Genomic DNA, 22,591 nt, shown 5'->3' with positions numbered 1-22,591 from the left:
AAGATAAGAGCGGATGTAGGCGATCTTGGGCAGCTCAAGGCAAGTATTTTTTTTTTTTTTTTTTATTTTTTTTTGTTTGTGACGGTTTTAAATGACAAGTAAGTATGTATGATTGACCTTGGACTTTGACACTTTAACTGACATGGTGGTCACAGATCACAGATGATTGTTCTCGACACTCGAAAAGCACCAATCAGTCTCGATGAGGAGCCCGCTCGTCCTGTCAAGAGGGCCAGAAAAGAAGGGCCCCTCGATCTCAATCAGTCAGACTACACCACTGAGGAGCTGAGTTTCCACAAACTCCAGGAGGTTGTGGAGTATTATGAGCACATCGCGCAAATAATGCGCTTCCACATCGAGGAGCATCGCATCGGACTGACACGGCTTGACACGTACCTCCAGATGCTCCAGAGACAAGAGCTTGCTCCCTACATCAGGAAAGACTCCAGTGATACATCCAAATCGGACGAATAAACAATGAGCAAGTGTATTTGCCAATTACTATTATCTGTACAAGCTACCTGACTGACTGCATGATGCTGTGTTTTGCAGTGAACTTCCAAATTAATTATGAAAAATTCCAAATAATCGAAATGAATTGAATTACCCAACGACTTGAACTAACTGGACAATACAAGTCAGTTCATCAATTATACTATTAAGGTGTTTTTTATCTGTTATACATATACTCATTATCACTAGTATTCCAGTCAACACTCGTACTTGTTGTTAAACACAAAAAGCTAATAATTAAATAAATTAAGGTTAGACTTAAATCTTAAGATTCATTGTTATTCTTTGGTTGCCAGCAACAGGTTGCTGAGGCTCTCCAGTTTGTAACTTAATTTAATAATTAAATAAAAATATATATTTAAAGCTTTAGCGCCTAATCTACATGTAGAGCAGCATGCTGGACAAGATAGACGACTTGTAGTACCAAGGCAGTGGCGGTTATTTGCCAGACAGCCCAACCCTATCTTTCCAGATAACCTATGAATAACTTATCCATCATTGCTTCAAAGTTAACCCATCCATGTCTAAACTCTGTCGTCGTTGTTGGAGTAGGTTATTATGTTGTTAGAGTCTGTGGGAAGATAGATAGATAGACAGAGAGTAAGCACATACCAAACATCTTGGTGCAGTCCTTTCCAGCAGCCCTTGCTAGTTGGACATCACCACCTGGATGGTAGCTAAAGTAAGAAGTGATATCGTACACTCTTCCTTTGTATACGGTCCAAGCATCGTCTGGTCTATTGTGTTTCTTCAACTCCTCGATTGAGAAGATTTGACCATGACGAGCCTGTTGTGACATGTGTCTTCCGCTCTGGATCCTCATCCAATCCAATTGACTGTGACCAGGCTGTAGAGGAACCTTTTGTTTCTGACGCTTACCATTCTTCTTCTCCTCAATCTCATGTTCAGTTGGCAGCACCTCTATTGATTCTCTGCCATCATCCATTGTTTTATATATATTATTTGTTTGTTTGATAGAAAGTAATTCAAATGAAAAAAAGACGAAAAGGGAGGTCTCAAGATTCATTTCACTGACCTTTCTACATCATTCAATAGATAGATAGATAGATATAGAGATTGATCAGATATAAACAATGGTATCCATTAGAAACTGTCAGGTAAGACATCAAGTGATACAAACAAATAGATATAAACACACCGATACTTATATAGAAAACAGGTGTCAGACCTATTGCAGATGCAGAATGCCAATCTCACATGTCTGCCAGAGAATTATCAACTAAAGTACTACTTCTATCATGTGCTGACATGGCCCCAACTATCATTTGTCGCTGAGGATGATAATGGTAAGTTGGTTGGTTATGTTCTCTCTAAAGTGTAAGTGACCCTTGTGGTTTGGTAGAGTGACACAAGCTGTTGACTCACAGACCATGACAATGACTATCAATACAGTGATGAGAACAACCCAAAGAAAGGACACATTACATCATTGGCAGTTTTGAGATCACAGAGGAAACTAGGTATTGCGACAAAGTTGATGAAGCAAGCTCGTATGTATTGATGAGGTGTTGTCAATCTATCTCAGAGAGTGAGGAACTAACCAGCCGAGTGGTGGCTATTGCACTGATCAGAGATGGCACTGTTAGAGGTGTTTGACGCAGACACTGTCTCACTTCATGTTAGAAAGAGCAACAGGGCAGCATTCAGTCTCTACCACGAGGTATTGAAGTTTACGTAAGTTGCTAATATATATATATATATATATATATCCAACACAACAAGTTTGGTGACACTCTCTCTGACAATATGTCAAACAAATATTAGTATTCAAGATATTGAGAAGCAGTATTATGGAGACAAGGAGGATGCTTACTACATGGTGTTGCATTTGAAGGAGGGATTGGAAGACACTACTGCCAAAAAGGATGGTGGAAAAGAGGATTCAAAACCATCGAAACCAACAACTGGCTCAAGCAAGAAGAAGGCTGCTGCTGGCAAGAAGAAGTAAACTATCGATGACAACTACTATTATCTTAACTTGAACTTCGTCTCGCATTTTAGTTGTGTCTTTCCTGTTTGGTATTACAATCACGTGACACACACAACACTGGATCATTTCCTTTTCAGGCCAACAATGACACTCTTTATTGAAATGAAATTTCACACACACAAACAGTGCTTGGTCTAGAACAACAATTCTGATTACTCTCATTCACACACATTAAATAAAAATACATACATACATACATACTAATTAATATATATATATATATAAAACAATAATGAACTCTACTTTAAGGAACGTTGAAATTAGAGGACAGTTGGACAAAGATGTCAATACTATATTGTCAACTGAGGCTCTTGCATTCCTGGTCGAACTTGAGCGCAACTTTGGCGCTAGAAGGATTGACTTGCTCGCTGCACGTCGCAAGCGCCAACAAGAGATTAACAACGGAGTCTTCCCTGACTTTTTGTCACAGACTGCTGCTGTTCGTGCTGGCCAGTGGCGATGTGCACCTGTTCCCGCTGAGATCCAGGACCGTCGCGTCGAGATCACTGGCCCCACCGACCGCAAGATGGTTATCAATGCACTCAACTCTGGTGCCAAGGTGTTCATGGCCGACTTTGAGGATGCCAACTGTCCCAACTGGTCCAACTCCATCCAGGGCCAGCTCAACATGATCGATGCCAATCGACGAACAATCGAGTTCAGCTCGTCTGATGGTCGCAAGTATTCCCTCCGCAAAGATAATGTGGCGGTTCTCTTTGTCAGACCTCGTGGATGGCACTTGAACGAAGAACACATCTATGTCGATGGACATCCAATGAGTGGCTCCCTCTTTGACTTTGGACTCTACTTCTTCCACAACACAAATATCCTTCTGAACCGTGGTTCTGCACCATACTTCTATCTACCAAAGATGGAGAGTCACTTGGAGGCCAGATTGTGGAACGTAAGTAACTATCCTTATCTAGATATAATAGGTTGTGACTAACTCAACATGTTTCAACTACTACAGGATGTATTTGTTTTCTCTCAAAACTACATAAAAGTACCAGTTGGTACGATCAAGGCAACTGTACTCATTGAGACAATCCTGGCTTCGTTCGAAATGGACGAGATACTCTACGAGCTACGTGAGCACAGTGCTGGTCTGAACTGTGGTCGTTGGGACTATATCTTTAGCTTCATCAAGAAGTTCAACCAGTATCCACAGTTTGTTCTGCCAGACCGCGCTAAAGTTACAATGACCAGTCCATTCATGGAGGCCTATGTCAAGATGCTAATTTACACGTGTCACAGACGTGGCGTACATGCCATGGGAGGCATGGCTGCTCAGATCCCCATCAAAGATAACAAGGCGGCCAATGATGCCGCCATGGAGAAGGTCAAGTTGGACAAGGAGAGAGAGGTCAAGTTTGGACATGACGGCACCTGGGTTGCTCATCCTGCTCTCATTCCAATAGCCATGGAGCAATTTAATTTGCATATGAAGACTCCAAACCAGATCAACCAGTCCCCTGTCAATCCACACATCACTGCCAAGGACCTGTTGAACGTCACTCCCGTATCCCCAGGTGATATCACTGAAGCTGGATTCAAGAGTAACATCATTGTTGGTGTTGACTACATTGAGGCATGGTTGAATGGAAACGGGTGCGTCCCAATCAACCATCTCATGGAGGATGCTGCTACCGCCGAGATATCTAGATCCCAAAGTAAGTAATCAGTGGTCATTGATGGACTTGGAAAAATACTAATCTATATCTTCTTCATCAGTCTGGCAATGGATTCGTCATGGCGCCAAGTTTTCCAACGGAACAACCATCACATTAGCCTACTTCAGAAGTGTTTTGGCAGAGGTTGAGAAAGTAGCCAAACCAAGACCTACTTTGAAGCATGCAATTGGAATATTCGAGCTCCTAGTTGCCTCACCCGAATTTGTTGACTTCTTGACTCCTTCCGCTTACGACTATATTGTTGCCAAGGAGAGACAACAATCCAAGCTCTAAATGGAGATCAAAATAGTAAATCCTCCCTCTGCAGAGGTAATGACAGTTATAGAATACATTTTAATGGAAATATTACCTGTCCCTTTTCTTCTTCCTTCTGGGTGGTGGAGGAAGGTCTGCATTGTTACTACTCATCATTGTGTATTGCTTGTGCAGTAGGAATTCGTTTATGCTTTTGCGATAGTTCACTCTATATTCCTCTGGTATCATTTCCAATCTGCTTCTTATTAGCTCCACTTCGAATGCATCGCTGGTGGGTTGATAGGATGAGATGTTTATACCTATACGAGGGAGAAACTCCTCATCAATGTCCCAATGTACCATCTTGATGCTCCTCATTCGGTCCTTCATTCCTTCAACCAATGTCAATTGTAGATTGTTGCCACTTTGTTGATTATATTGGTTAATAGTCTATAGGTTCATCATCAAGGAATGAATGCAACATACATTAACTTGTCGTCGTCAGATAATATTTGAATACTGTTGAGGTCAAGTCTCTTGTCTGGATTATTATCCAATCGATACTTAGGCACTGAAATATCAATGTCCTCTTGGATAGGATCCGTTGCTTTGGACTTCTTGACACTCTGACAAAGTGACGAGATTTGGTGATAAGTGCAATCTCTCCAACTGGTAGACTCTGGTCGACTCGTAGTCACATATTGGTCCACCTGTTTGGACAATTGTGTGTCATTCTCTAAGAATTGCCTAATCACTGTACTCTTGAGTATATGTTCCGTTGAAGGTCTTTTGTCTGGAGATTGATGTAGCATAGAGTTTATAAGTTCTTTCAGATCATTCGGTATAGGTCTGTCATGAAGGACAAACATTAATGTTTTAAGTAAAAGATAATGGACTCCATGTTATCGGACCAACTTACAATTCATCTGTAGACATAAAACGACCTTGTACTACATTCTCTTTGATATCTTCATTGTTGCTGCCATCAAAGACATGCCTTTGGCTGATCATCTCGAGTAGTACAACGCCCAGACTCCAAATGTCTGTGGCAAAGTTATGTTTCTCTCCTCTAAACATCTCTGGGCTCATGTATCGATGTGTTCCCACAAAGTCGAGTCTGTCGCTCTTTGATGACATTGGTATCGATGCTCCAAAGTCTGCCAGTTTGACTATGTTTCCCTCCATCAATAATATGTTTCTTGGTTTGATGTCGCGATGTACATATCCAGTGTTGTGAAACGTGTGCAGTGCCAAGCTAATCTGTACGAGCCATCTAAGTACATTCTGCAGGACACGTTATCGAGTTAGAACACTGGGTTGTTGTTGTTGTTGATGATGTTATCCTCGTTCATCAAGGTTCGATCGATATCATACTTTAAGAGAAAGACTCTTACCATTATTCTTTAGCTTTGAGAGGACATGGAGGAGATCACCATATGGAGAGTACTCCATTACTATATAGAGATTTGACTCGATGACAAAGTACCTGTCCATTGTGATCACATACGGATGCTCTCTAAAGATACCAAGTATGTCGAGCTCGAGCATGTGATCTTTCAACTCTCTACTGACACTCAGAACGACGTGCTTCAAACAGCAATCCCTTCCATCGATCTTATCTCTGCAATGATAGACTGCTCCTTGTCCACCTTTTCCAATGGTATTTAGGAACTGATATCTGTCTAGTTCACTTGTCATAAAATAAATATAAGTAAGGTCATGTAAAGAATAACACCAAGGCAGATCAATTAACATGTGATTATTTCTGTTCTGACAATTTTTGTAGATATAATGGAAATAATTTCCAACATCCTCTGATTGTTATCCGAATTGAGCTGCCTTCCTACTTTACAGTTAAATCTCTACATTGTGAACACAAAAAGAACTGTTTATAGTCTAAAGATTATAGTTCATCAACTCTTCCCTTTTGGTTGTGAGATAGTTGTCACAGTCGGTGTAGTCCTCATCAACGAGAGCTCTCCTCTTCTTCTCCAGGTGACTCCTGATTAGCTCCATCTCGAATGATGTAGAGTTAATGTTATAGGACGTAGGGTGGATGTCCAACTTCTTGCACAAGTTAACATTTATGCCCCAATCGTTTGAATTAGGGTGTCCATCCAATCCATAGCTCTGAATGGCCAAATCTAAAAGGTTCTGAAGCTCATCATCACTATGATTCCTGTAGGAGAGTGAATATAGAAATAAGTCATATGTAGATACCATATCTATTGGTCCTCATAATTGATCGTACCTCTCTTTAAGAACACTTGGATTGAAGACTGCAGTGACTACTGGATTAGTGGACCTATTCATAAATTGATCATCAGAACCTACAGAGGGTAGCTTGGATATCAATAGGAGATGATCCATTGGTGATTGAAGTTGAGGATCATTGCCTTCTGATTTTTTGTGTCTGTTCACCAACTGACATGTTTCAGGTCGACCCTTTCTAAAGATAATGAACTTGTCCACAATTGCCTTTAGATCAGGGTCAGTGTTTAAATATTCTTTGATGATTGGCTTCTCTAGAATCTCAAAGGTTGAAGGTCTCAACCTTGGATTCATGTTCATCATACATCGCACCAGGGCATTCAAACACTCTGAATAGCTATATAGAATTGTAAGTCTAAACTTAAAATAATACTGAAAGGTAACAACCTACAATTATACATACTTTCCTCTTATAGGTTCATACTTTCCAGCCTTTATGTTTCGAGCAATCTCTTCCCCTGTCCTGCCACTATGTTTATCTTTAGTAGAGGTTTGTGTTGGGAATCAACTATGATACTTACGGGAATGGATGTTTCTTGGTTAGCATTTCGTAGAGTACAACACCCAGACTCCAAATATCAGTTTTGTAGTTATATCTCTCTCTGCTAAGAATCTCTGGACTCATGTAGTGAGCGCTGCCAGTGCAAGTGGATGCCTCATTGCTGGCTGTCGATAGAATCTTGGACACTCCAAAATCAGATAGCTTTACAACACTGTCAGATGCTTGTAGAATGTTCTTGAGCTTGATGTCACGATGGATAATATTATTGCCATGTATAAAGTTAATGGCTAAACACAGTTGTATAAACCATCTAAGTACTTGCTACTATATATTGTCAGTATTGATATGGTTGAGTTTGATTATTTATTCATTGATACATACACTCTCTGGCAAATAATCCACTTGTCCAATACGTTTGTCAAGGACCCTTGTCTGGAGGTCACCATGTGGAGCATACTCCATTACAATATGTAACTCATGGTCATTACAGTGTGTCCTCTTATAACCTATTATATATGGATGATGGAGTCTCTGAAGTATTTGGACCTCTTTGATAGCATTGTCCTTATCCAACAGACTAGGACACTTTACAATCTTCATACAAACTGTCTCTGATTCTGTATTGTCTCTACAAGAGTAGACTGCACCAAAGCTACCCTCTCCAACCAGTGCTAATATCTGGTATCTATTGTGAAGAAGCAGTTGTTGTTGTTGTTGTTGTTGTTGTTGTTGTTGTTGTTGTTGTTGTTGTTGTTGTTGTTGCGTATGCATTGTGATATCTCTATCTAATAGTTCTTCCAAACAAATAATGCTCTATATTGGGTTGATGTCTCCTACCCTGGTATACCAGTGAGTTTGCAAAAAAAAACAACATCACAATGAATAATAATTTATAATAACATTAAATTCTGTAATCGGAGTACAGATACATATATTCATTATTCTGTAAATCACTCTTGACGATTATAATGTTGCTGTACACCTGAATCGCTTTTCCATGGTGGATTGTACGTTCGAACGTCATATACATCACCGGTGTACAAATTTATCTCATTCTTGTCTCTTCTTTCTCATGTACTGCAGTTGTTGCTTTTCTGTTCATATACAATTGACATCTAGACAATATATATCTCTCTCTCTCTCTCTCTCTCTCTCTAACTCCTCTATCTCTCTACTGTGAGCAATTTTGGGATACAAGTTAACTCAACTTGTAACCCTTTCCAAAGTAGCTTCGACGTCTGTACTCCTATATATAAATAGAAATAATACAAATTAGTATCGTCCTGACAATAGTGTCTCTTCATTATTGATCGTACCTTGATGGCCATCGGACTTGGGGGATCAACATTGAATGAAGATTGCTCGTCTCTTTCATACGCTATTGGCTTTAAACGAATCTTCAGAGGGTTGTTTGTTGCCACCGACACAAACTTCAGAGCGTTCTTCATGTTTCTATATTTTGTTTAATATATATATATTATTATCTGTATTGTTAATTATTATTTGTTGTTAAAAAGTTTCTGCTTGTGTGAATGACAGTGTATTCGCGAAAGGCATTAACCAATGTTCATACACAATGATGAACATTCAAAATCCCCCAAAAAGAAAAAACCACACTCTTTTGCCCTTTTTTGGTTGCCAACACTCACTAAAAAAAACTAAAGACGTAGACTGGTGACGGACTCAAAAAGGGGTTGTGCTTTATTGATTGAGGTCATCTACCGGTAGACCTTCAAGTGTTCTCCGAGTTTCCTTCTCTCCTCAGACTTGGAAAATGCCATGATAAGGTCACCCTCAACAATGTCATCAAAGTTCTTTATACAGATACCACATTCTTGGCCTTTGTTCACTTCTTTAACACTGTTGTTTGATTGTTTGCAAAGTTGTGTCAGCAACCACCTTTTGGAACAACATGTCTTCACTTCCAAGAGTAGCGTTACTTACGTCTCCTTAAAATGTTTTAGAATCTCTATTCTGCCTTCGTGTATGATCTCCTCTCCTCTCTTGACACGGACCTTTGATCCTTTCTTGAGCAAGCCATCTGTGACCTTGCAGCCAGCGACAGTGACCTCCACTTGATTGCTAATGTCAATGTTGAATTGTTGCTGTACTTTGGCCTCACCAGTGATCGTGTAGATTGGAACTGGATCCAGCAGACTCTCCAAATAAACCTTGAGCCTGTCCACCACGTGATAGATGACATCTCCTTCAATCACTGAAATTCCTCTCTTGTGTGCTGTCTCAACAATGCGTCCCTCCAGCTTGGGACCAAAGTAGACAAGTGGTGATTGCATGACTCCAACCTCCTTGAGGTCCACCTCTGTGACCTCTCCATAGCCTGTCTTGAAGATGTTGTAGGTGATCTCATTGTCCTCTGGCAGGGTCTTGAGTGCAATTGTCAGAGCCTCAAGAGATCCTCCTACATCTCCCTTCAGATAGAGGTTTGCCACCTTGTGCTCAGCCACCTTCTCCTCGAATGGTTTTGACTTGAGCTTGGATCTCAACTCCTCGACAATGGCCTCTGGGTCGTCCTCTTGCTTGCTCTCATCCTGATACTTCTTGAATGTTCCCTTCTTTGAGTGTAGGTTTGACTTGTCATCGTTACTGTTGCTCTCGTTACTCTCTGTCAAGTCGAACGTTTGCATTTGGTTCCTCTTCTCGATCTTTGCCTCGATAATCTCCTTGGCCTTCTGTTCCGAGTCAACAACGTAGAACTCGTCACCAGGCTTTGGTGCCTCTGATGACTTGAAACCAAACACCTGAACTGGACAAGATGGAGGTGCCTCTTTCATGGGCTTGTTGTTGTGATTCCTCATCTCTCTGATCTTTCCATAGCTCTCACCACATACAAAGAATTGACTTGTCTTTAGTACTCCATGTTTGACGAGGATGGTTGCGCTGACACCAAGATTCTTAACAAACGTGGACTCGATGACAACTGCCTCTGAGTTGCCCTCATAGCTTGCCAACAGATCGTAGAGGTCGGCTGCAAATAGAATGGTGTCCTCCAAGCTCTGAATGCCCTCTCCAGTCTTTGCTGAGATCTCCACATAAGGCACCTGTCCTCCGTGTCCCTCCAGAGCCACGCCATTTTGAAGAAGCTCACGCTTGACTGAGTCGATATCAGCACCTGGTTTGTCAATCTTGTTGATAGCGACGATCATAGGTACATTGGCCGACTGAATAGCTTTGATTGCTTCAATTGTCTGCTCTTGAACGCCATCGTCGGCGGCAACGATCAGGATAGCAAGGTCTGTAGAGTTGACACCACGCACTCTCATGGTTGAGAAGGCAGCATGTCCTGGTGTGTCCATGAAGGTAATCTTTTGGCCACTTCCTAGCTCCACCTCGAATGCACCAATGTGCTGGGTGATTCTGCCGGCCTCCTGTTCGGCCACAGTGGTCTTGCGCAAGTAGTCGAGTAGGGAGGTCTTGCCATGGTCAATGTGTCCAACAACTGTCACCACTGGTGTCTTTCGCTTCCATGTACTGTCCACTTTGCGGTCTCTGCGTTGATGTTCCTCGCTAGCATTTGGACGTGTGAAATCGACACCCAGATCCTGTGAGAGCAACGAAAGCACATCCTCCTTTAGCACAATGTCTGACCTCATGGGTGCTTCGCCCATCTTTATCATCCACTTGAGGATCTCCACTGTTGACTTTCCTGTAATGGAGGACATTGTCTTTGGTGTGGGGACCAGTGGCAGCATGACAGTTCTACCGTTGGACTCCTTGGTCAAGTTCTTCTTTGAGCTCTTCTCCCTATAGTCCTTGAAGTTATCCAACATTGTTACTGGTTTCTGTTTGATATCTTGTTGTTGCTGTGGTTTGTTGTTGATTTGCTGTGGTTGGTTCTGTTTGGGGATTTGTTGTTGTTGTTGTTGTTGTTGTTGTTGTTGTTGTTGTTGTTGTTGTTGTTGTTGTTGTTGATGTTGGTTGTTGTGTTGCTGATGTATCCAGAGTGGATTCATCTGTTGTGGAGGTCTAGCAAGGGGATTACCTATACTATGTTGTTGTTGTTGTTGTTGTTGTTGTTGTTGTTGTGGTGGCTTAAACAGGGGATTGTTGTGTTGTGGTGGTTTGATGAGAGGGTTTAAAGGTTGTTGTTGTTGTTGCTGTGTTCTTTGGTATAATGGATGGAATCTGGTTTGGCTGCCAGACTTATTGGCAAGAGGGGGCAAACTTGGGAATGCTTGTGGATTGAGGTTGGCCACATGAGGAGCAATTGGAGGTGGGAACATTAGGTTAAAATCCTGGCTCTGTTGTTGTTGTTGTTGCTGTGGTTTGTTTGGTTGGACAAAGAAGTTGACTTTGCCCGATGGTGGGATTGGTGAGACTGGTATCTGAAATGATGCTCCAGACTGCACTGATGATGATGATGTCGTCGAAGCACTCTTTGAGTGGGGGCTATCACTGGTTCCTGTTGATGGTGGAGGTGGGAATATAGTGGTCCTGTTGGACTGTGTTGATTGCTGCTTTGTTGACGATGATCCAGTAAGTTAATGGTTAGTTGGTTTGTAAGATGTTTGTTATGTTGTGATGTCTAAATACATACCCAGCTGCTTGTTGAGTACGACAGACATATTGGTTGGGAATGAGATCCGACAACAGATGAACTTGTTGTTGGGCTTGTGTAGACTACTGAGTGTAGTCTATTGAATCTTTTTGTTGCACACAATAACATGTTGTCGTTGTGTGTCTTTTTATAGATAGATAGAGATAAATTGTATTGGATTTCTATTATCTATCTGTAATTGTTTGAAGGTTGAAAATCGTTCACATAATCATGATCATGTAAAACACTCACAAACACACTCAAGACCTTTATTTTGTTTTTTTGTTTTGAATATTCGTTCGTTATTTACGCAAAAACCACAACAGTTGATTGGAAATATTTCTTGTCAAGTTGCGACTTGGAGGCGAAACATGATTGAATGGTTTTAGGGTGTTAAAGTTCCTGCTTCCATTACTGTTTGTTGTTGCAGTTGTGGTTGTCGTTGTCGTCGTGGTAGTGTTAAGATGAGGTGTCCAACTTGATGAAACATGTTTTCCATGTTGGAATGTTGCACTACTGTGTTTGGATGATGTCGCTGGTCTATATTGCGCATTATTGTTGCTCATCATCTGACTCCTTGGACGATATGGTGCTGCTTGTTGCTGTGAGGACTGTAGCTTGGTGACCACCGTGACGTTCCTTGTTGATGAGTTGTTATTGGTCTTGCCAATGAGCTTTGGCTCTGTGTATGTGTGTGTTTTATCCACATTCAGTACCTCCTCCTGTAAATAGATTGATTCTCCATCCCTCTTGTACCAAAGTGTTGGATTGAACCGCAGATGATCCAACTCCATGGGACTCAACTTTGATCGATCGAGAACCTTATTGAATGATTCACTGATTGATTTCAAAGCATTCTCTTGTTTCCAAGCCTATATGAATTTGTAGGTGTTGGTATTGGTGTTGCTACATCTAGCTAGTTAACTAGGTGGAACCCACTTACATTGATTTGAATATGGCTTGCTGTATCAAAGTGTGGCAACTCGTCAAACAACGAGTGGAGTGAATCGTTGACCAAATACTTATTGATCGGATGTGTCAGGGCCAAACAGAATTGAAGAGGAGGAAGTGGATCCGACTTGATCGAGTTGGGTGGAATGGTACATTGATTGATGTCGGTGATATCTGGTGTCGAAAAGAATCGATAGTGATAGCCAAAGTGTGTGCATTTGCCTCTCAAGTAGTCCATCTGCCAGATGACACCTTCGAGGAAATGTTCAATGGAGGGAAGCTCTTGTTGCCTAGTGTAGAGTTGTTTGCTTGCGGTAATGCACATGTCCTCAATCCTTCTCCATTGTTCTGGACTGAGTTGGTCCTTGTAGTGTGTCCAGAATTGATGATCGGGGTTTAAAAGCTCCTTGTAGGGCTCATCCTCTGAGACACTGCCACCTTGCTTACCAACAGAGAATGGTCCAATCTTCCTACCGTCCATGGCCAGAATGGTCTCACTCTTACCAGTGTTGGGATCGATAATAGAAACCTCGTGACAAGTGATACGACGATCCTCCACTCTGCCCAAGAATCGATTCAATGAGGACAAGATATTCTTAAACTCTATCCTGGCAGTAATCTTTGCAGGTGTAGCTCCAGCCTAATATATTGTGTTGTTAATTATTATGTGTGTAATATATAGCATGGCCCAAGTGTAATTACACATGATGGGTACTTACAAACTGATTCTTGGACAGGACGTCCAGTAACAATGGCCAATGGATCTGAGATTGTTCGGCGTTGTATATTCCCTCAGTGCTTGTGCTGTTGGTATAGGCCCTCCATACTGAGTGAAACTCAAACCTTCCAAGTGATGGTAAAAGGTCATTACCTCTGAACAGATTCAGAAATACAAAGTCTGTGAGAACTTGCTCTGTGTTTAGGTTTGAGTTGTTCAGTTAGTTAGTTGACTTCCGGTTTGAGTGGATCAAACCAAGTAATGAATCTTACTTGGAGTACGGTGTGGGACACGAGAGGTGATCCTGAACTTCAACTCATTGATATCCTTCATTTGTGTACCAAGGATATTGAATAGCTTGATGTTTGCATCTGACAAGAGTGCTATTTGTTCCAGTGGTAGATATCGTAGGGGAGTCAGGAAAGCTCATATTGAGTACTCAAAGGGTTGCAAACATACATACCAAAGAGAATAGTGTCAGAGTCACATGTCATGATGGATAGTACCTCTGATTTGTCCCACTGTTTGCCATTGATATATTCGAATATCTTGTACTCTCCTTCGCCCCATCGATCGCTGCCAGACAAGTAAATCTCGTCTATAGTGCTCTGTGTTTCCTTTAGCAAGTCCTGTGCGAATCCCGATACCGCTTGCTTTAGATGTCCCATAAAGTCGGTTCCAGGTGTGGCATGTATCGCATCTATCTTTTCCTCGGGCACTGCCTATAGTGAGTCATTTGGTGTTAGTGGAAGGGATGGGATTGAGGACCTTTGAGTATAAATGTGTGATTGTTACCTTTGACCGGCGCTTTCTTTGAAGCACCATCTTTGATCTAGTGCCAGGTCCATCGAAATAGTAATGCACCGATTGTAGTTGGCGTGTGTGTTTCTGGTTGAGATGAATGCGCAACGAACTCAATAGATTGTGCTTGATTTGTTCGATATCATTGGATTTGGAACGACGGAGGACCATATGAATGAGACCATTCATGTCTATAAAGTAATGTTTCGATTTGACATGATAGCTAGGTTGTTCTACAATGCCAAAGTATTTCTCAAGATATCCATTGAGACCACTTACACCCATCGTTATTGTTGTTATTTGTTGTTGTTATTATTGGTTGTTATTTTGTCTTGATGATTACGGGTTCACCTTTCGTTTTGTTTGTGAAAAAAAAACAAATTTAAATAAATTTAATGCTTTGATACACACATCAAAAACGAAAGTGATTCTCTTTCTCTATCCTAATGATCATTGAGATAGATATAATAATAATAAATATATATATATAGAGAATGGGAAAAGAAAAGATAACTAGAAAGATTGCACCAAGACATGACCCATTGGGAAAACAGATTGTCGATTCACAGAATGCTCACAAGGTGTCAAGAGAGAGGACAGGAAAGGGTATGCTCAAGAAAAAGAGAAACGATATCAATGATGAATACGTAGACGAGACAGAGTCCGTCATACCAAAACAGTTGTCAAAGAAAATCATGTCAGCAATAAGAGAGCAACAGCAAGAGATCAACGATGAGGAGATTGAAGAGTCTATTCTAGCAAAGGTCGCAGCCAACAGCAGCAGGGGCAGCACAACAACACAGGGTGAGCGTGAGCGTCAACAATCACGTCTGCTCTCATTCCAAGACGATTTGGAGGAAGAGGAGGATCCATCCATTTACCGTGACGACGAAGGCGACAACGAAGATAACTTTGATGACTTTGGAAATGATGACAACGAGCGTGACTTTGACGAGGAGATCATCGAAGAGATTGACGCTGAGGACGAGAAGATTCTGTCCATGTTTATGAATGGACATGGTGGTGTTGGCACCAAAGGTGGCATCCGTTTCACACTGGGTGAACTCATTGAGAGCAAGCTGAAGGAACAAGAGGCTAAGACTGTCGATCCCAAGAACCAACTCGATCCAAAGGTGGTGGATGTCTTCACAAAGGTTGGTCTTTTGCTGCATTCGTACACGGCAGGAAAGATCCCTCGTGCATTCCGTATCCTTCCAAACTTTGCCAACTGGGAGGACTTGCTCTACCTAACACGTCCAGACAAGTGGTCTCCAAATGCTACATTCGTTGCCACCAAGTTGTTCTGTATGGGAACAAATGCCAAACTAACCCAAAGGTATGTATACCTATCCAAACTTTGTTCATTGTACAATGAGTTACTTACAACAAGGTATTCATTATTATAGATTCCTCTCTATTGTGTTACTTCCAAAGATAAGGGATGATATTGCCGATCATAAGAAGCTCAACTTCCACTATTACATGGCGTTGAAGAAATCACTCTATAGACCACAGGCCTTCTACAAGGCCATTCTGTTGCCATTGGCCGAGGGTGGCGACTGCACACTGCTCGAGGCAAAGATCGTGGCAAGCGTTGTGGCCAAGGTCTCCATCCCCGTGTTACATTCTTCAGTGGCCCTCATCAAACTTGCGGGACTCACAGAGTACAATGGAGCCACCAGCATCTTTATCAGGACACTTATAGACAAGAAGTATTCTCTGCCCTACCGAGTGATCGATGCTTTGGTTCGTCATTTTGTCTCCTTCAACGAAGAGCGTCGTCAATTGCCCGTTTTATGGCACCATTCCCTGTTGGTCTTTGTGCAACGTTTCAAGAATGACATCAAGACCGATCAGAAGGAGGCCATACGTACTCTGTTGAGACATCAGACGCATCACATCATCACCAATGAAATAAGGAGAGAGATATTCCCCAACAACAACATCAGCAACAACAAAGGAGGAGATGTAACAATGTCTGGATAATAATAAAAGTTGACCCAATATTCTCACCATTAAACAAAGCTCTCAAACAAATAACAATGACAGATAGACCTCGAACGTTCTTTGATGTGGAGATTGATTCAAAGCAGAGTATGTATTATTTGATCATCATATTCATCATCATCATTGTATATGTTATTAATCAATCAATCTATAGTTGGTAGGATAATATTTGAGTTGTATACAGATATTACACCGATTACAGCAGAGAACTTTAGATGTCTTTGCACAGGTGAGAAGGGTCTGTCACAACGACTTCAACTACGTCTTCACTACAAGGGTAGTCCATTCCATCGTATTATCAAGAACTTTATGATACAGGGTGGTGACTTTCAGAACAAGAATGGCACTGGCGGTGAGTCAATCTATGGACATCGCTTTGATGATGAGAACTTTAAGAAGACGCACAGCGAGCCATACTTGTTGTCAATGGCTAACGCAGGTCCAAACACAAACGGCTCACAGTTCTTCATCACTACCAATGCTGCACCTCATCTTGATGGGTATGTGTAGTCGTAGTCGTAGAGGATAACAGATGATAGGCATTAGAAACTAACCAACATAACCAACAAATAGCAAACATGTAGTATTTGGAAGAGTGGTCGATGGCAAGGCTATCGTTGACATTCTAAACTCAGTGTTAACTGGTCAGAACGATAAACCTTTCGCTGACGTCAAGATTTCCCATTGTGGAGAGCTGATTCGAAAGGGTATGTGTGTCACGCACAGTTAGCGACTGTAGTCTGTGTTGTCAACTTGTAGGAACTACTAACTGATGATTCGGTAGCACAAGTAAAAAAAGAAGATGTAGAGAGCGACTCTAGTTCAAGCAATAGTAGTACTGACAGCGAGGAAGAGAGGAAAAAACGCAAGGATAGGAGAAAGAGGAAGAAAGAAGAAAGGAGAGCTAGGCGTGAAAGAAAGAAAGAGAAAAGATCTAGAAGTGATGATGATGATGATGATGATGATGGCAATAGTAGCGATGAAGGCGAATCTACTAGAAAGAGGAAGGAAAGGAAACGAGGTCGTTCAAAGGACAAGTCGGACCGAGATCGATCCAGGTCCAGAAGTGGATCCATGGATCGGCTAAAGGATCGTTCAAAGACTCCCTGGCAGCCACTTAGAGATTCAGGAGTGATTGGCGAGGGAAAGACATTCAAGGGACGTGGAGCTATCAAATACAACGGTCATTCAAAGAACAACAACAATGATAGGCACTTTGGTCAGAGAACAACCATATTTCACATTGACAATGGAGGAGACAACAAGAAGGACGAAGGAGATCGTTTCTCACGATTTGGACGTTCAAGACAGACTGATGATGATGATGATAATGAAGTGACCAGTCGTTCATAAAGAATGTCATTTTATTAAGAATGGTCATCAGTAAGTGGATATGAATCGATAATAACCATTTACCTCTTACCTTGAATGCCTGTATCGGAGTCATGAACCAAACCTCTTCGTTACCATCGTACTCAATCTCATCGGTAACGTACTGATATCACCGTTCTATTTGCTGGCGTTGGCTCATTTGCTGTACCCCTTTCCAGAATCGTCTTTGTCATCTTCAGTATGTCTTGGGCAGCACGGGTAAAAGATGGAGGATGCGACCTATTGTCATGTGTTGGTCCCAGATCGATCGAGGTAACCAGTAGTGTGTTCCCTTCTTGGTACATCCACTATATAGTGTGATGGGCACCGGTCTCCACTATTGGAGGACTTTGTTGGCCTCGTCTTGGGTGTTTGGGCGTCCTCGGACCAATTGGTATTTACCTGTGTAGTTTAATGTCGTTGACCAAAGTTGATGTAGATTGTTCCAAAGACGATGAATATTATATGTATCGCTTCATCTTGATGTGTCGAGTCTTTTGATGTGTCATAGTGCTCAACCCCATAGTCGATTATTGCACAGCCAGCATCCTGGATGACTGCAATCGAGTTGCCCATGGGTGTAGATCTCGACCATCAGACGAGGAGGCGTTGGCAATGATTGAGATATCGAACGAGCCTATGGACAACGATGTCAGTGTTGGAGGGATAGAGCCCGGGTACATCGCTTCGTTCATTAAGTGAATATTCAACTTCTTAAGAGCGGACGTGATTGTCCCAGGAGGGATATCTTCGCGATCGCGACTGTTGACAATCGTGAGGTCGGTCAATGATGGCGGAAGAAAACCCGGTCGCATTTGGAGCGACGCAATGGAGAGCGTGATTAATGACGGCGGGAGCGACCCAGGAACGAGGTTGTGATCATGGATGTAGGTGTCGCTCAGGTTGAGCAAGGTCAACGATGATGGAAGTGCACCAGGTGGTAACAGTTGGTTGAATGGCCCCCATATGTAGAGGGTCCTCAGAGCAGCGGGGAGGATAGATCCCCCATCGCCATCGTCCAARCGTTGGTCGAAGGGAGCACCAATCTCCAAGTGCGTCAGAGATCGTGGCAAAGATCCCTTGAGGAATGGTTGGTTTGAATCCTGGAGCAGAATTGAGGTGACGGTGTCTGACACCTTTGGTGTTCTAAGAGTTGGTCAATGGACTGGTAGGTGTCCGCTGTCTGCAGTGACATACATTGTTGTCCTATCCATCATCGTCTGGGTTGTTGTTGCTCCGTGCCAGGATGCTCCAGACTGAGGTAGGTCAACGAGCCTGCTGCAACCGCCTCCATCGCGGCCGATGTCAGCAGATGGAAGCACTTGCTGTCAAGCTTCAGTCGTGTGACCGAGGTCGGTATTGATCCGTGCATCTGGCCATCAACACGCTTCTTGAAGAACAACATGTAGATGTGCTCGGGAATGCTACTGAGATCGCGATCCTGCTAATCGAAGCAGTAGTACAGCGTGGTGCAGTAGGCGGGGACGTCGCCGAAATCATGCAGGGTGTAGATACGACTGTGGCAGGCCACCGTGACACACTGCAGTGTCAGATGCTTGTTCTCCCTGGTCAGGCGTGCGAACATCTCTGCCTCTTATGTATCGTTTCATCTTGATGGGTCGAGTCTGATGATGTGTCATAGGTGTTTGTTGGACGATGTTGGTGATCAGTGGAGTGCGACGATCGTAGTTGATGCCACAATGTGAGTGTATCCTGGCTGTTGTTGAATGTGTTGCTAAAGAATAGCTTCAGAAGTGATGTACAATATATCTATCGATTCACCTTGATGTGTTGAGTCTGTTGGTATGTCAATTGTAGGTGTTATCGAGACGTTGGTGGCAGTTGGAGTGCGACTCTTGGCGTGTAATGGGAAATAATGTCTCTACAAGCTATACTTTGTAAGAATAGGTTCAACAGTCACATATTATATATAGATCGATTCCTGTAGATGTACACGCTGATGGATTCATGTTTGTCCCTTTCCCCCGCACACAAGTGTGTGGGTGTGGGATTGTTGATTGTACACATAATCAGATAGGTGTGTGATACAAATAAAAGTTGAACATTTATTGATCAAAGTGTATGGTCATGTGTATGGTGAAGCAGGAGCCTGAACTGGTGTATGTAAACTCATGTTTGTCCCTCACTTGTATGAGTACACAACAGCTCTAATCCTTAATAGATAACTATATAGCTTACTTACTTATTACTGCAGACAATAATAGTTAATTAATTATTGCCAACATGGCAAAGGAGTTCAGGTGTGAACACACACCTCCATGCATAAATACAGGACATGACTTCAAGAGAGAAGCCAAACTGTTGAGGCATGAGAAAAGCGTGCATCACCATTGTTCTGACCAATGTCCTGGTTGCTTGAAGAGAAAGAAGGTAGAGGATGAGTCCAGTGCCAAACAAGCCAAAGGTGTTCGATGTCCACACAACATTTGTAAAAGCCATTCAACTGGTAAAATGTATTCACCAGCCAACCTAGCACTGCATTACCATCGCGATCATCCAGATTGTTCACCACTTGTCTGTACTGTTTGCAAAGATGAGATGAAAGAGCGATTGCGCGAGGCCAATAAGTTTGTTCCACTTGACGATATTGCTGCAGTCAAAGATCTGTTCATGATTTCAGACCACCTGTGGAAGGAGTTCCTCGAGAAGTTGTGTCTGAATAAGAAAGAATACTCTCTAGATAAGGTTAAAGCTCTACAACAAGGTAAGTTAGAAATTGTGATTGATTGAATGAATGAATGATCACCACCACCCACCATTATATTCAACAACATGGATTTTTTTTTAATTCATTTAATAATTAATTCTATCACTTCTTATTTGATCAACATCACTCACACATTCATTCATTCATTCATTCATTCATTCATTCATTCATTCATACATACAAACATTAATACATATATACATCAATTCATTAACCTTTCAATTATTAATAATTATTCATTCATTCTCAAACACAGAGATCGTAAACAAGTACAATATCAAAGAACAGACTGATGGGACGTATGTACCACTCACCAACTTGGTGCGTCTCATGCTCAAGGAGGAGCGAGCGAATCTAGACAAGACTAAGAAGCCTGTGGTCAAGGTCACTGTTGGAAATGCAGCGACCCCACCAGGCCAGAGAGCATACAAGGCAGAGAAGATCTTTCTGAAGATCAGTATTGATGGATGCACACTTTCAAACAATCAAAAGTTGGTCATTGGTTGCGTCCAACTCATCTATGCATCAAAGACCAAGATGAGGGTCAAGTGTCCATATGACAGTCACATCTTCTTGGCGTATGTCGGCGACGAGTTACACCAGACTCTGACAGTGCAGCTTGAGAACTTTATCTCAGAGCTTAGACAACTGCTCCAAGGCAGACAAAAGTTCTTTATGACATCAGACGATATCAAAGATGACAATGAACAGTCACAGGACATGTATGTATACTTGCAAACAAACACGTGTACATTCAATCACTAACATAGCAACAATTAATGCACAACAGACGATATTCAATCGAGCCAGTAGTCGTTGCTGACATGGCGCTGCTCCTGGAAATGTTTGGATTGTATGCTGTATGGATGTCACAGACCAAGTATCGTTGCCCTTGGTGCAACGTCACCAAAGATCAACTTCACGATTGTTCAATTCCAAGTCACCAACAACGACTACTATCAGGTGTTAAACCAAACGAGAAGAACCCAGCATTGGCCTACGGCCACAAGGTAAGACACTCACTCAATCATTCACTCACTCAACTCTGCTCATTCATCACATCCAATCGCGATCAATCATTAAATCACAATCAGACATTTTTGCTAACAAACTACAACATCCAGCATCATCCAATACTTGATTTCCTTACCATGAAATCATTCATTCCAGACCTTCTGCACGTGGCGATGTCATTGATCAAACTACAGACCAGGTGGTTGTTGATCGACATTATGAAATACAGAGGCCGAGTACCCCTGCAGACTGTTGAGACAGATGTCTGGAACACCTTCAAGGGGATCAAGTTATCACTTATCCAGAAGGGAGACGCTAGCCTTGTGGAGCGATTCAGACACTCTAGGGTGAACTTTGAGGAGTGCAAGCAGATCCTCTTCAACTACGAGAAACTCATTGACCTCTTCAAACGATGTACCGAAGGACAGGGTCTCAGAGCAGTCGCTGTTGGAACTGCGTGGGCTCAACTCTACTCACTGTTGAACGTTGCGTTCAATGTGAAGAAGAGCCGCAAGATCTCAGAGAAGCATTGGATGTCCATGGCCAAAGTATGGATGAGCAATCTAGCCGCGCTGTATGGCCCAACCAGCGCCATCTCCTACTCGCACGTGTTCACGTACCACTTTGGCTTTTACCTTCACAAGTTTGGAAACTTGGAACTGTTCTCTAACTTTAGCCTTGAAGGTATGATCATGCCGCACACATATCAACAAGTCGGTGACGCCACGACAGTCAGCACACAGCTAACATCTTTAAATATCATTGTAACAGGTTGCCACAAGATTAACAAGTCAATCAAGATCAACGCCACCAATGGTACAAGCAATGGTGTCTCAATGATGACACAGCAGATCATAACCAAGTTCATTCGATTGAGCATGTACAAGAGGGAGTACAGCAAAGCGCTCTGGGACAAAATACAGCCAAAGGATCATTGGGTACTTCACAACAGGAACAAAGACACTCTGGCCGCTTTGTTCAGTATCAAACTTGTGCCCCAAGCTCCTGATCAAGCCACAACCAACCTCCTCAACCTTGAACAAAACGCTGGAGATGATGGAGACCAACCTAATGTTGACCTACTCATACCAGGTGTGCCATTCAATTTTTTTTTTGCCCAACTAGAGCATCATTTTTTTCTTTTTTTTTTTAACTCAGAGGATGTGATGACACATTATATTCTATCCCCACCATCACTTCAACAACAACAATCAGTAGTGACAA

General features: G+C 42.2%; 12 protein-coding genes across 12 annotated transcripts; 5 read left to right on the top strand and 7 right to left on the bottom strand.

Annotated features, from left to right (window-relative positions):
* Positions 1–979: 979 nt before the first annotated feature.
* Positions 980–1,483, bottom strand: SAMD00019534_125950 (hypothetical protein; the record flags this gene model as incomplete). The annotated part of the gene is made up of 2 exons (XM_012892191.1): positions 980–1,044; positions 1,126–1,483. Coding segments are annotated over 2 exons (423 nt in total), but the record flags the coding sequence as incomplete, so codon positions are not given.
* A 192-nt stretch (positions 1,484–1,675) lies between these two features.
* Positions 1,676–2,476, top strand: SAMD00019534_125940 (hypothetical protein; the record flags this gene model as incomplete). Its single annotated transcript, XM_012892190.1, has 4 exons — positions 1,676–1,851; positions 1,927–2,024; positions 2,106–2,208; positions 2,299–2,476. Coding segments are annotated over 4 exons (555 nt in total), but the record flags the coding sequence as incomplete, so codon positions are not given.
* Positions 2,477–2,756: 280 nt separating this feature from the next.
* Positions 2,757–4,488, top strand: SAMD00019534_125930 (hypothetical protein; the record flags this gene model as incomplete). Its single annotated transcript, XM_012892189.1, has 3 exons — positions 2,757–3,428; positions 3,495–4,194; positions 4,256–4,488. The coding sequence occupies 3 exons, from the start codon at positions 2,757–2,759 to the stop codon at positions 4,486–4,488; spliced, it is 1,605 nt and encodes a 534-aa protein (XP_012747643.1).
* Positions 4,489–5,199: 711 nt separating this feature from the next.
* SAMD00019534_125920 (hypothetical protein) lies at positions 5,200–6,147 on the bottom strand (the record flags this gene model as incomplete). The annotated part of the gene is made up of 3 exons (XM_012892188.1): positions 5,200–5,242; positions 5,369–5,733; positions 5,824–6,147. Coding segments are annotated over 3 exons (732 nt in total), but the record flags the coding sequence as incomplete, so codon positions are not given.
* Positions 6,148–6,982: 835 nt separating this feature from the next.
* On the bottom strand, positions 6,983–7,993 carry SAMD00019534_125910 (hypothetical protein; the record flags this gene model as incomplete). Its single annotated transcript, XM_012892187.1, has 5 exons — positions 6,983–7,049; positions 7,124–7,189; positions 7,242–7,543; positions 7,604–7,728; positions 7,825–7,993. 5 exons carry the CDS (start codon positions 7,991–7,993, stop codon positions 6,983–6,985), a joined length of 729 nt encoding a protein of 242 aa, XP_012747641.1.
* Positions 7,994–8,423: 430 nt separating this feature from the next.
* On the bottom strand, positions 8,424–8,670 carry SAMD00019534_125900 (hypothetical protein; the record flags this gene model as incomplete). Its single annotated transcript, XM_012892186.1, has 2 exons — positions 8,424–8,468; positions 8,539–8,670. Coding segments are annotated over 2 exons (177 nt in total), but the record flags the coding sequence as incomplete, so codon positions are not given.
* A 270-nt stretch (positions 8,671–8,940) lies between these two features.
* SAMD00019534_125890 (hypothetical protein) lies at positions 8,941–11,805 on the bottom strand (the record flags this gene model as incomplete). The annotated part of the gene is made up of 3 exons (XM_012892185.1): positions 8,941–9,082; positions 9,167–11,642; positions 11,778–11,805. The coding sequence occupies 3 exons, from the start codon at positions 11,803–11,805 to the stop codon at positions 8,941–8,943; spliced, it is 2,646 nt and encodes an 881-aa protein (XP_012747639.1).
* A 274-nt stretch (positions 11,806–12,079) lies between these two features.
* Positions 12,080–14,436, bottom strand: SAMD00019534_125880 (hypothetical protein; the record flags this gene model as incomplete). The annotated part of the gene is made up of 6 exons (XM_012892184.1): positions 12,080–12,649; positions 12,721–13,368; positions 13,448–13,641; positions 13,719–13,829; positions 13,910–14,168; positions 14,242–14,436. 6 exons carry the CDS (start codon positions 14,434–14,436, stop codon positions 12,080–12,082), a joined length of 1,977 nt encoding a protein of 658 aa, XP_012747638.1.
* A 305-nt stretch (positions 14,437–14,741) lies between these two features.
* On the top strand, positions 14,742–16,233 carry SAMD00019534_125870 (hypothetical protein; the record flags this gene model as incomplete). The annotated part of the gene is made up of 2 exons (XM_012892183.1): positions 14,742–15,583; positions 15,654–16,233. 2 exons carry the CDS (start codon positions 14,742–14,744, stop codon positions 16,231–16,233), a joined length of 1,422 nt encoding a protein of 473 aa, XP_012747637.1.
* Positions 16,234–16,289: 56 nt separating this feature from the next.
* On the top strand, positions 16,290–17,607 carry SAMD00019534_125860 (hypothetical protein; the record flags this gene model as incomplete). The annotated part of the gene is made up of 4 exons (XM_012892182.1): positions 16,290–16,341; positions 16,409–16,754; positions 16,828–16,961; positions 17,045–17,607. 4 exons carry the CDS (start codon positions 16,290–16,292, stop codon positions 17,605–17,607), a joined length of 1,095 nt encoding a protein of 364 aa, XP_012747636.1.
* A 1,231-nt stretch (positions 17,608–18,838) lies between these two features.
* Positions 18,839–19,030, bottom strand: SAMD00019534_125850 (hypothetical protein; the record flags this gene model as incomplete). Its single annotated transcript, XM_012892181.1, has 1 exon — positions 18,839–19,030. One exon carries the CDS (start codon positions 19,028–19,030, stop codon positions 18,839–18,841), a length of 192 nt encoding a protein of 63 aa, XP_012747635.1.
* Positions 19,031–20,097: 1,067 nt separating this feature from the next.
* Positions 20,098–21,790, top strand: SAMD00019534_125830 (hypothetical protein; the record flags this gene model as incomplete). The annotated part of the gene is made up of 4 exons (XM_012892180.1): positions 20,098–20,350; positions 20,610–21,075; positions 21,144–21,363; positions 21,478–21,790. Coding segments are annotated over 4 exons (1,252 nt in total), but the record flags the coding sequence as incomplete, so codon positions are not given.
* Positions 21,791–22,591: the final 801 nt, after the last annotated feature.

The sequence above is a fragment of the Acytostelium subglobosum genome, assembly GCF_000787575.1.
Source record: "Acytostelium subglobosum LB1 DNA, scaffold: scaffold51, whole genome shotgun sequence".
NCBI classification, from domain to species: domain Eukaryota; phylum Evosea; class Eumycetozoa; order Acytosteliales; family Acytosteliaceae; genus Acytostelium; species Acytostelium subglobosum.
The sequence above is the reverse complement of the archived record's forward strand: the minus strand, read 5'-3'. Positions and strand labels throughout refer to the sequence as shown.